This window comes from Pipra filicauda, unplaced genomic scaffold, assembly GCF_003945595.2.
Source record: "Pipra filicauda isolate LSUMZ 115617 unplaced genomic scaffold, ASM394559v2 scaffold35_size7292922_pilon, whole genome shotgun sequence".
NCBI lineage: Eukaryota > Metazoa > Chordata > Aves > Passeriformes > Pipridae > Pipra > Pipra filicauda.
Window position 1 is genome coordinate 4672903 of NW_024104487.1, and position 12370 is coordinate 4685272.

The following is a 12370-nucleotide window of genomic DNA, read 5'->3' on the forward strand; positions in this document are numbered from 1 at the left end:
CGGGTTGCCCTGGGAGTGGGACCCGGCGGGCTGAAGGGGCTGCTCCGCGGTATGGGCAGAGCCATGGGGCTCGTAGGGCTGCTGCTGGGGCTCGTCCTGGTGCCCGCCGTGCTGGTGAGCACCAGCCTCCGCCACGGCGCCCCGCGGACCGAGGCCGGGCCGGGGCCGGCGCCGGCCGACTGGGAGCTGGCGGCGGACGCCGTCTCTGAGGACTCGCTGTGGCCGCTGCCGCAGTGGCTCCGCACGTCCCCCCGCCAGCTGCAGCTGGCGCCCGGCCGCTTCCAGCTGGTGCACGGCGCCGGCTCCTCGGCGCGGCCGGGCTGCGGGCTGCTGCAGGACGCCTTCCGCAGGTGAGCGGCGGCGGGGCCGCGGGCCGGGGGGCTGCAGCGGCGGGAGCAGCCGCCTCAGGGCCCCGGCGGCGCCTGTGCTTCCCCGGCAGGTACTACGAGTACATGTTCGGGCATTCCCGGCGGCGGAGGTGGGGCCGAAGGCCGCTGGCTGCCCGAGCGGAGCCCGAGCTGTCTGAGCTGCAGGTGGTGATCGAGGCGCCGGACCCCGGCTGTGACAGCTTCCCGCACCTCGGCTCCAGCGAGGCCTGTGAGTACCCGCACGGCCGCCCACCGCGCTGCTCCTTCCACGGCCCAGGCGGCACCGTTAAGCGCTGGGTTTCCCATCACGTGTCCGGTGTAAAAGTCAGCAGGGTTTTGGTTTTGGGGAACTGGAAAGCACGGGCTCACTGAGGTGGCCAAGAACGTTTTAGAACAGTGGCGACCGGAAGATAATTCCTGCCCTTGATGCTGTGGGAAATCTCAGCTCACAGGGAATCATGAAGCTCATTAGACATGTCGCCTGTGATTTCTGCAGTTTAGCTACCGTACAGGTAGCTGCTACTGTCCTTTCTAGCAAATAGCATTAGGAATCAGAGCTACTAAGCTATGCAATATCCAGTTATGTTTGGTGAGATCTGCGTGTAGTCAAAGAGATCATCCCTTTCAGTACAGGGTGTTGAGTGAAGGCTGTCTTTGTTTACCATATGTACTCCTTAGAAATTACTACATTTGAATTGAAGCTACTTACACTGAGATATGCACATGGTATTTCCTGTTTTTCCAGGAAAAGCAGAAAGTGTGTGTTGAACTTGTTATTTATCTTGCAGTGTTATAAATCTACTTTCTATCAGTAGGTACCAGAAAGGATTTAAAAACATGGTGTTTATATTGGATTTTTCTGTGCTTCTTTAGTTCTGTGGTTAAAGTCCAGACTGGAGAAGTACTTTAAATAAAGAACTAACTACCAGAGAATTTTCTTAACAGAAATAAGGATGAGTGATAGGATTGCTTTTTGTCTGGGCAGGCTAGCACAGGAATCAACATATTCAATTCATCTAGTTCTGTTTTGAGGTAATCTTCTGTACTAGGGAAGGCAGTTGTTTGGTATCCAGGATACAGATCCTTAGAAAAAGATCCTTCTAATCTTAAGTCATACATCAGCAGCAGGATTAATTCCACTTGACTTGTAATAGAATGTACTGATATTAAATGTACTCTATGCTTTTGGCACATATAGCTAAATAGTTTTGTGTGCAAGCTTATAATATATTTCAATGCAAATAAAATATAGCAGCAAAAATACTAATACTTTAGCATTTTTCTGCCACAGTCAGGTTATTGTGCTGCCATATTACTAATTTGAACTTTGAACTGGTTTGTGAACTACAGATTTTTACCAAAGCTGGTTCTTCTGTTCTGTCACACAATCTGTCAGATCATATGATCTTTAGGTTGCATTCTTTAGAACAGGCACAGTTTTTTCCCTCTGCTCTAAGAAATGACTTTCCTGTTAAAAATAGCATGTTTTCCTCATGTGGTAAGCTGAGCTTTCCAGACTTCAGTGAGTTTTTAATTTTCTGGGTTTTTGAAGCTTTTTGAAGGAACAATTCTGAAAAATGGTGGTCACTTGATGGTTTGGATGGTGTGTCTCCTTAGTAGAGATAGTATTTATCAGTCAGTGACTATCCTATAAAAAGAGTATTGAATATGTAATAAAAATGCCTGCCCTTCTCCCTGCTGAGTTCTTACCTGCTTGTATAAAAGGTTCCAAATAGCTTGTTCTGTATTCAGTTAAGGTATGATATCTGTTCAGAAAAAAAAGCCTGCTCTCTTGGAAATAAATCCGTGACAATTGATCACAATTTACCACAGAAAGACTTGCAGTAGTCTTCTAAGTTCTCTTTCTTACCCAAACTTTGCAGTAAGTGCAATCTGTGCTTAGTTTAACATGGAAGACTGAGGTACTTTCTTTGTGTCGCTGAATGGCTTTTTCCTGCCAGTTTAGGTAAATGTTTGAACTGTGTATTATATGACAAAAGATTCTTTGATACATACACAGATCAAATAAATCTTTGTACAGCAGTTCACCCCTTTTTTTTCTCTGCTCTGTCAGATGTGCAATCCTGGTCAGCTTATTATTGCTTTGCTGTTTAAATAATAATATAAATCTATAGATTTATAGAAATAGTGTATTTTTATACATATATATGTACATGGTTAAAAAAAATATTTAAAATATATTTGTTTCTTTACTAAAATTTACTGAATCATCTTAAATGCAAAACCAAAATTATTTTACCTTTTTTTTTCACCAGTACTTTGTTACACAAAGTTAAGGGACGATTGTTATGAAGTCCTTCAGATACCATTCTCCATTTTACTTACCTTACTTCATCTCCCTGCCCCCATACACATGTCCATTAGATGTGGGGTCAGTAGAGTGACCTGGCATCCTATTTGTGCATCAGGCACAGCATCACCAGCCAGTCACTCTGTGTGGTGCAGCCTCACCTTGAATATTGTGCGCAGTTTGGAGTGCCATAATATAAGAAAGATATAAAGCTATTAGAGAGTGTCCAAAGGAGGGCTACAAAGATGGGGAAGAGCCTTGAGGGGAAGCTGTATGAGAAGCAGCTGAGGTCACTTGGTCTGTTCAACCTGGAGAAGAGACTGTGGGAAGGCCTCATCATTGTCTACAGCTTCCTCATGAGGCAGAGGAGGAGCAGGCACTGGTCTTTTCTCTGTGGTGACCAGTGACAGGATCCAATGGAATGGCACAAAGCTGTGTTAGGGCAGGTTCAGGTTGGATATTAGGAAAAGGTTTTTCGTCCAGGTGGTGGTTGGTCACTGGAACAGGCTCCCCAGGGAAGTGGTCACAGCATCTAGCCTGACAGAGTTCAAGAAGCGTTTGGACAATGCTTTCAGGCACGTGGTGTGATTATTGGGGTGTCCTGTGCAGGGCCAGGAGTTGAACGTAATGATCCTAGTGGGTCCCTTCCAATTCAGAATATTCTATGATTCTATGGTCTGATTATTAGCTTTTTTCCTTTGTCATTATACCGTTATGGTTAGTACCTGGCAATATTATATGAAAAGTTATATCTCTAATAAAAATATGTAAGCATAATCTATATGAAAGGAAGGTGAAAGGAGAAGTGAAATTTTTGTGGTTAAGTCTGGCATAGTTACTCAACCCTTATCACCATGCCTTAAAAGCGGAAATGTAATCTGTTATGTTTTAAATCAATTGAGTTAAACTTGGCTGGAATTTTGGCCCATGTACAATATTTTAGCATTGCCATTATTAAGCACCTCACTCGTTTTGTCTTCTTGTTTATTAACTGTTGACTCTCTGAACAGTAGCTCGCATTATATCAGAAAAACAAATGAAAAATAATTGCGCGCTATGACCGTTAAAAACAGTCATTTAAAAAACAAAGGGAGACGTGGCACTTGAAGAATCTCTAACGCCTATTAGCATTGGCCTGTCAACTCATGGTTTCTTGAGGAATAACCTTTTTCTTTTCTTTTCTTTAGATCATTTAACTGTAACTGAGCCTGTGGCTATACTGAAAGCTTATGAGGTATGGGGTGCTTTAAGAGGTAAGTTGCTACTTTTCATATAGAGCTATTTGCTTAGGTCTTACACAAACTTCGTGGCAGACTAAGAACCAGCTGATCACTGAGCTGTGCCCTCATTCAGTATGTCATTGGAAGTAAGCTTGGTCAGGCCAGGAGGATACTCAGATGTTGTTGGTTCGATGCTCCGCATCTCAGATCCAGTGGCGCACCGTAAGTGCACTCTCGCTTGCCTGAAATCAGCCAGGCCAAGCAAACCCTAGGTGCTAAAAAGCTCTCTGATCTATAATGTAAACAGATTATTCTCTGACTGCACCTAATAACTTGACATGCTGAACACATTACCACGAAGATCATAATGCTGAAGTTTCAGTCTGCTGTTCTTACTGCAATGTTACACCAGCAGATGTTACTCTCAGTAACTTTCTTACTATTCAAGGATTAATTTGCTACCGCTGAGCTGTAGTGATAGTATTCAGTATCTGTGTGTAATGGAGAATTTGAATGGTTCTGTCTTCGGAATTTTTAAAACAGTGGTGCTTGAGCAATTAAGGAAACTGTGCTGAAAAGAAGGAAACTCAGCTACAAAGCATTCTTTCTTACTGTGTGAATGCCTGTAAATAGTTGTGGTCCTGTTTTTAACTAAAACTTTTAAGGGCAAGTACTGGGTTGTATTCCACATCCCTTTCTTGGATATTTTTCCAGGTTTGGAAACCTTCAGCCAGTTGGTTCATGAAGATGACTATGGAAGTGTAAGTATTAAGTAAAACCACTGTCCTGATTATAGACAAACAGATTCCTTACTGGATGCTTTTCTAGAAACAGCAGATTTACCCGTTTCATTCAGTAACTTTTCAGTTTGTTAACAGATTTCCTAGAAACATTTTCTGAAAAAAAAATGTATTTCCTGTTTGAAATTATGAATATTAAATGAGAGTTCTGATTTTTAAATTTTGTTCTCATAGTTTCTTGTCAATGAATCTGAAATCAATGACTTCCCAAGATTTGCTCATAGAGGAATCTTACTAGACACTTCAAGGCATTATTTACCATTGAAATCTATTCTTACAAACCTGGTAAGTGGGCAGTTTTGTATCATTATAATGAAGGCTCTTTGTTGTTGTGTTTTGTCCTCTGAAGTAGGTAGCAACTGGAGCTGGTATGAAAGAAAAACCCACCTCCTCTGGCTGACTTCTAAAAGGACAGAGTGAACTTTGTTAAGCAAAGGTCAGAACAGACTGGAGAGGAATCAAGTAGGCAGACACAATGATTAGTGAATCTGTAAAGGGGGCTGGGATTTGTGGTACCTTGGATTCTCCGTATTTTTTGTTGCCCAAGCCAGCTAATGTGTTACTTCTTGGAAGCATATTCTGAGACATCTGACTGTCACCAAGCAATACATAGGAGACCTTGCAAGTTCTAGCTTCAGTGCCAGTGATTTCAGGAAAATTCCCATCTTTTCAGTAGCCGGGCTTTGGTAGTCCTTTTCTTAGGCTACTTAGAGCAAACCAGTGATTAAGTATTGCAGAGCAAGAGAGAAATTTGGAAATGTTCACTGGAAGCTCCTGAAAAGAAAACCTCAGACAAACAAAACAAACAAACAACAACAAAACACAAAACAAATAAAACTTTCTCCAAAAAGCTTATGTAAGCACACTAAGAGTTTTATACTCCCACCTTGATGGAAAGGTAGTGAATTTTTATAAGCATAGCAGCCAAAGCTGTGGGGTTTTCTGTCTTGCACTCCTTTTTTTTTTGTTGTTGAAATCCTTGTAGAAGGGATTATTTAGTGAATTGAAGTGGAGGAACAGGCATTTTCCTGTTTTGTCTGTCTTGCTTCTCCAAAATGAAATAATACTTGAAATTTCCCCTCCGTGTTGCAGAACTTTGCAAAACAGGTTTAAGATGGGCAGGAAGAGTGCAGGTAAAACCAGTCTTCATTTCTGAGGTCATCCTTGAACTATGCTCAGAACTTGTCCAATTTTTACTACTTGTTTTACCTTCAAGGTCAGTGCCTGTTCAACAAGTAGTGCTTGTGTGTAGTGTTTCATTTGCAATGGAGGGTGCTTCTCAAGTAGATACTTGTGCTGTTGTTTGTCGTCTTGTCTAAAAAAGATATCGAAAGAGACTTGCATTTCTACCAGTTTTGTGTTTCTGTAACTGTTGCTGTTCTGTTTTCTTTCCTTAAATTGCATCTGTGTCTCTCCAACACATTACTAGAGCTATCTTTTATGCAATTTGGCTGGTTTAAGAACAAGTGTACTTTTCCTCCCACCTCTGTGCCTGCTTGAATCCAGGGTAATAAAAAGCATCAATAATCTCTTCACTGACATGTGGTAATAAGATGCTTAGGGCAGCAGTTCACATACCTTTCTTATTTGTGTTCAGCTGCTGTACTGTATTTGCAGGAAGGGCATTGTTCTTGAGAGAAGAGTGGCTGAGGTGAAAGTCAGGAGATGTAATTTTCTATGTGGAAGGATGGTATTTGATAGAAATGAACGAAGACGTGGCAATTAAAACTTCTGCAGTGTAATGAAACAGATGAGATAATTTTGGGGAATGGACAAGGTATAAATATCCTTTTGGATTTGGTGGGAGTTCCTGAAGAGATTTTATCACTTCTTTAAACACAGATTGGTGAAAAAAAGAATGGGAGAAATGTGAGAATAATTGTATTGTGGCAAGGGATTAGAAAACAGCTGTGTTGCAATCAGTCATGAACAATGTAGAGAACGCTTATTTGGCCTGCTCACAGCACATGTTTCTACGGACTATCAAGCTAGCATAACTCAGGGTACGTATGTAACCGTCCAACTGGAGTCATAATTCTAAAATAAGTGTGTTAACGTTGATCTTATCTTCAGTTTCAAAAAAAAAGGGAAGTAACGACTGTAATAATTGAACACATAAAGGAAGCACTGTCTTTTGTGGGGAAAAAGCATGGTTTATTTTGTGTGCACTTGAACACAAATTTGAACACAAATTTGAACACTGATTTCTGTCTTCAGAAATCAGTAGCAAGAATGGATGTACTAAATAGGAATTACAGGAAACTCCCTTATGCTGTTAAGTTTTCGAGTCCAAAGTAGTTATAAAAGTATAAACTTTTCTGTAAGCTGAAATATATGATGGTGTATACAGAATTACCCAGAAATGTTCTGAAGTGGAAGAAATGAATGAGTGTTTATAGCAGTTCTTACTACACAGGCGGGTAGAAGAGGGTTAGATCAAGAGCTTGTTGCCAGCAGAGGTGCAAATAGATGGAGAGGAATGAACCAGTAGAGGTGTGTGCTTCTAGGATTCAGTGAAACACACTATGCTTTTTTTGCTTGGTTTGGGGTTTTTTGGTTTGTTTGGTTTTTTTCTTTTTTAGCTGTTGCTTTAGGTATGCAGGATATGCTCAGGCGTGGACTTTTTTTCCATAGGTTTTCTATGAAAGTGAAGTGTTTGACTAAAGTCTTTTGCATAATTTCTTACAGGATGCCATGGCTTTTAACAAGTTCAATGTTTTCCACTGGCATATAGTAGATGACCAGTCATTCCCTTACCAGAGCATTTATTTCCCTGAATTAAGTGATAAGGTGAGTGAACATCATTGGAGTGGGGTGGAAGGGCTGAAATCCAGTACATATTTCATGAATATAAAATGCAGAGTTTACCAATGATTGAGTACATCTGCTTTGGCTTATTGTGAAACAGTACTACATGACCAGTAATCAGCAAGTCCACATTTAGGATTCTACCTGAGTGTCTGTGTGGACTATTTTCAAATCTTCCTTGGTGGATACATGGTATATGGCCTTCCTAACTCTTCTGTGCAGATTTACTTAATGATCCTCAGTGTTTGCAGGACTTCAAACAGTAATGGTATGCAAATAAGTAGTGAACACTGCTTGAATTTCTTATGGTGGGTTTTTTTAACTGTTAGGCTTCCTGCCACTTAGATGTAAGAGAGTTTCTTGCCAGATTTAGGTTTGAAACCACTGCAATAATACTTTTGCCTTGTCTGAGATCTAGTTAACTTTACAAAACACAACATCCCTATAAAGAGGTACGAAAGTGAGAAGTTGTTTTCTAAAACAAATACAATGCAATGTGTCTCTTTATTTCTAGATTCATAGCAGGCTTTGTTAAATTAGTTGAAAGTCATGAGGTTCTTGCTCAGTCATGGTACGGTAGAAACCAAATCAAACATGAATACTTAAGTAGACTAAGTCTAAGTACAAGATTACTGATTCTGTTTTAAAACGCTTGCTGGAATCTGACCCTCATGAAAATTGTGTAGGCAGTGCTTGAGCAGATGCCATGAAGAATTTTATAATTCAAAAATTGTAGATGTTGCACAGTGCAGTCAGATTATTTTTCCTAGTAATGGCTATGGAGTTCTGTCCTATGCTCCACTGACAGCTGGAGAGAGGAAGATGGCTTTTGTCTCAATAGCCTCCTCTTTGAAAATCTTGTTTGCTATTACGTTTTTTGAGTAACTCAGCTGCGGAAACCATTTCTAGAGAAATGAAAGCTTAAGGTGCTACTAGTCACAAAGAGTCATGATGTATTCTTACGTAGTTTGGGTCTTTAGCAAGCATCTGTTTCACCAAACTGTAGCTGTCTGGGTCATTTGTCACATTTTTTGGGTGTGAGAGAGTAGAATAACACTCAAATTCAGTGTCACAAAACAAACACTCCCCGATACTAAATTGGTCTCTATATCAAAACTGAAAAGCAGAGGTGTTGGAAAAAGACACCATTCTTTCTGACTTAGCAGAATTTTTCCATTAGTCTTGCGTGTTATGTAGCAAGAGCCCTGCGTTTCAGAGCTAATGGGAAAAAATAACTTGCCTCTGTACAGAAGAGTTGAAAACTGTATCTTTCAGAAATCTGACAATAGAAACTAGCTTTTCTGTTTTCTTCAGTAACTGTGAACTAAGGAAGAAAGAGTGGTCTTCTCAAGGAGGTCTGTCTCAGTGTTGTGAACTTGTTGGTTTGTTTTTTTGATTGTTTTTTTCTTCTCTCCACTAGTCAGCCAAAAAGTTCCATCAGTGCAGTTGCACATGTGATAAACAAGAAAAGGCTAACTTATAATGTAGACTGTAGAGGAGTTTTACAACACTTTAGTCCAAATTTTGTGAGCTGCTGGTATAGTGTTTTGTAAACTGTCTCTAAATGTGAGTTATTTTACAGGGAGCATACTCCTGTAATCTCATCTATACTCCTGCTGATGTCCGTCTGGTGATTGAGTATGCCCGATTAAGAGGCATTAGAGTTATCCCAGAGTTTGATACCCCAGGACACACGCAGTCTTGGGGAAAAGGTATGTCCAAGAAAGTATTGTTAAGAAAGAAATTGTTAAGAGATTGTGGATTTTTTAAAAAGTAGTCAATAAAGTGCTTTGGAAGGCCCCTGGTAAGAGGTAAGGAAGGGGCAGACTCTGTGATGTCATGACCTTTACCTGTTACAGCATCTAAAATGAATGAAGAAAGTTGACACGTCCTGTGCTGGATGTGTGTGCAAAGGTACAGATCTATTCTGCCTTAGACTTTATGTTGTTGACATCTCCTCACTCAGTACTCAAGTTTAGAATAATAAGGCAGTAGCTAGAAAAAATGAGTTGCTGTCTGGTGTAGAGTAGATATTTCTGCTTTGGGAAGGTTCTTTCAAAGTGATTGATGTTTATCTCTTAGTAAAGTGGTAATCTGCCAGTGTACAAAACACAGCTAAGTTGGATACTTCTTCACTCTCTTACCTTCTTGGTCTCACAGTAATACTTCTCTTGATACAGAATGCTGGTGTTTACATGTACTGAAGGACCAGGAAACCTTGTGCCTTAATTCAATGTGCACTGAATGCAATTTCACTGCAATTAACTTAAGATGGTCTTGGCCAAAAGTAAAGATTTTTTTTAGTGCCTCATAACTTCAGCTTTAGCAACAGAGCAAGTCTTGTATTCGTCCTGTAGGGCTGTGGCTATAATGTTGAAAGATGTCTTAGGCTCTTTCTCAGTAATTCAAAATGAGAAGGAAAGGAACAAGGCAAACCCCAAATTTGCTAAACACACTCTTTCTGAATCCTTTATCTCAAGTGGTCTTTGCGCTTACAGCAAACTATTAAATCACTGGCTTACCTGGCTATATGTGGGGGTTCTACATTCATTTGAAGAGCAAGTTGATCTCCCTTGCCTAAAATCAAGTGTTCTTGATAGTTTCCTGTACAGTTTTTTTTTTTATGCGATACACAGGAGCTAGTCCTGGCTTTGCTTATGAACTTGGGTGGCTATGCTTTGCTTGCATTCAAATTCAGGATATTGGAGAGAAGTCTTAATGCTTGTGAGTAGGGTAGTAGAAGCAATTTAGCACTAGGGCCTCATTTGGGGGAAATGTGCTCAGAGTAGGTAAACACACAGGCAGGAAGGTGCTGCTGCTGCAACTATGGTGTACTAAATAAGCTGGATTTAGGTATCTCCAACCCACATACAATAACTCGTTCCTATTTAGTTATCGTGGCTCATGTTGCTTCAGATATCTTGACTTGAGAACCATTGCGTAGTTTTGATCTCTGTTTAGCCTTCCTTTCTTGTGTAAAGGTAAATTCCTAGGAGAGTGAGGTAGGACATCTACCTTGAGCTATATACCTCACACCTACTTAGATGTTAGCAAAGCAGAGTAATAAAAATAGGAAAGAGGCCTCTGAAGTATACTCATTATGCTTGGCTTTCTTCTAATTGGCTTCCTTCCTAAATCCATTAAAGTTTTTTTTATTCAAATAGTCATCCAAATGCTGTTTTTCAGATATAGTGTTACATGTTACATAAATTAGTGTGTGTTAAATCACAAATCTGAAAGTCCGAGTCCTAATTGCCAGTTAGAGGGTTCTTCAACCTTGTCCAAGTTGTTTTATTTCATTCTACCTCTATTTGATTATACTTGGAATAGGTGAGCACTTAAGTCATGAATATTAACCTTTTTAATATGGGTAACTGCTTCTTCCTGCTAGTAAAGCTAGCATAGCAACATGGAACTGCATGTCCTCTATTAATTGTTTTTACTAGGTCAAAAAGATCTTCTCACTCCTTGTTACGATGGAGGACAGCCAACTGGGTCCTTTGGACCTGTAAATCCTATTTTGAATACAACTTATGACTTCATGACTAAATTCTTCAAAGAGATCAGCAGTGTGTTTCCAGATGCATACATTCATTTGGGAGGAGATGAAGTGGACTTCAGTTGCTGGTATGGTGACAATTCAAAGAACAAATGTCTAGTGCTTCTTAAACCTATCCACATCCATTAATTATGGAACTCAGTTGCATGAGGCAGTTTTCACTGCATGACCAAAAGATCTCCACTCCTATCTCTATAATTATCTACAAGCAGAGCATTTGTGATTCTCAACAAGCAAGAGATGTGCAGAATTTTGCTTTGTCTAGTAGTTTCACAAATGCTCAAGTACTCTGAAGGATTTCTTTATGAAAATTAACCTGGCAGGAAAGAGAACTAATATGATAGAAAAGTACTAGATAAGATAATTAACATTTAAATACTGTATGTTATAGTAGATCTTTCCATTGAGTTCTGCCCTCCAGAAAACACGCTAACACTAAGTAGTACCAAGCTGATTCTTTTGTGTTTGTATTTAAAGTGTGACATGTATTAATAGAGCTCTTAATTTGTTTGTGGATTTTGAATATTTTGGAGTCTCTTTGCTGGAGTAACTGATAGTACAGAATTTGAACATTTTGATGATTCTCTTTAAACATCAAAGATTCTCTTTAAACATCAAATCTGAACACTCAGGACTTGATTTAATTTTTATAGAGAAAGAAAACTTCTGACAAATGCTTTACCACAGAAGTACTGGTTTGCTTCTGTGGTAAAAGCACAAAATTGATGAGTTCCCAGACCTGCTGACAGCCTTCCCACTAAGTCACAGAGATGCCAGGAACCCCAGAGCTCTTAAGAGTTTGAGGCAATCTGCCAGAGACCGCTTCAGAACAGGGACTCCACTAGTTTTACCAGAGAATTAGGACTATTGGCTTTACTTCAAATCAGGATGAAACTGTTCCAAAATATCGAAGTTGTGTTAGCTTGCTGCTTCTGCTCTGTTTTGCATTCCAGGCTATGGCATGCCAAAGGCACCATCTAGTGCTCTGCATAGGTGGAAATGTTTGGGAAATCTGGTTTAAAACATAACAAAAATAATCTTTTCTTTAACTTGTTTCCTTGTTATTATTTAAGGAAATCTAACCCTGAAGTGAAAGAGTTCATGAAGAAGCAAGGTTTTGGCAGTGACTATGCTAAACTGGAATCTTACTATATTCAGAAGTATGTTAGTTTTTTTATTCCTGCTCGGTTTTTCACAGTCACTATCTGAGGGTGGCACTGAGGTGCAGATACTAAAGCTGATGTAATATCTATATTGTTTTCAAAAATCAACACATGGGGGACTACCCACTTTAATACATCAAA

General features: G+C 40.1%; 1 protein-coding gene across 2 annotated transcripts in view; it reads left to right on the forward strand.

The window, feature by feature from the left end:
- HEXB (hexosaminidase subunit beta) overlaps window positions 1–12370 on the forward strand; it is a 17479-nt gene continuing 5109 nt past the window's right edge. The window contains exons 1-9 of one of the 2 annotated variants that reach the window (XM_027709934.2): window positions 1–350; window positions 440–597; window positions 3867–3932; window positions 4614–4660; window positions 4874–4984; window positions 7388–7489; window positions 9090–9219; window positions 10954–11134; window positions 12140–12226. In XM_027709934.2, coding sequence (XP_027565735.2) covers window positions 52–350; window positions 440–597; window positions 3867–3932; window positions 4614–4660; window positions 4874–4984; window positions 7388–7489; window positions 9090–9219; window positions 10954–11134; window positions 12140–12226 — 1181 coding nt within the window. In that variant the 5' untranslated portion in view covers window positions 1–51. Of the gene's footprint in view, window positions 351–439; window positions 598–3866; window positions 3933–4613; window positions 4661–4873; window positions 4985–5127; window positions 5916–6541; window positions 6703–7387; window positions 7490–9089; window positions 9220–10953; window positions 11135–12139; window positions 12227–12370 lie in introns of those variants that run through there. The other variant, XM_039384576.1, reaches the window with a different exon arrangement.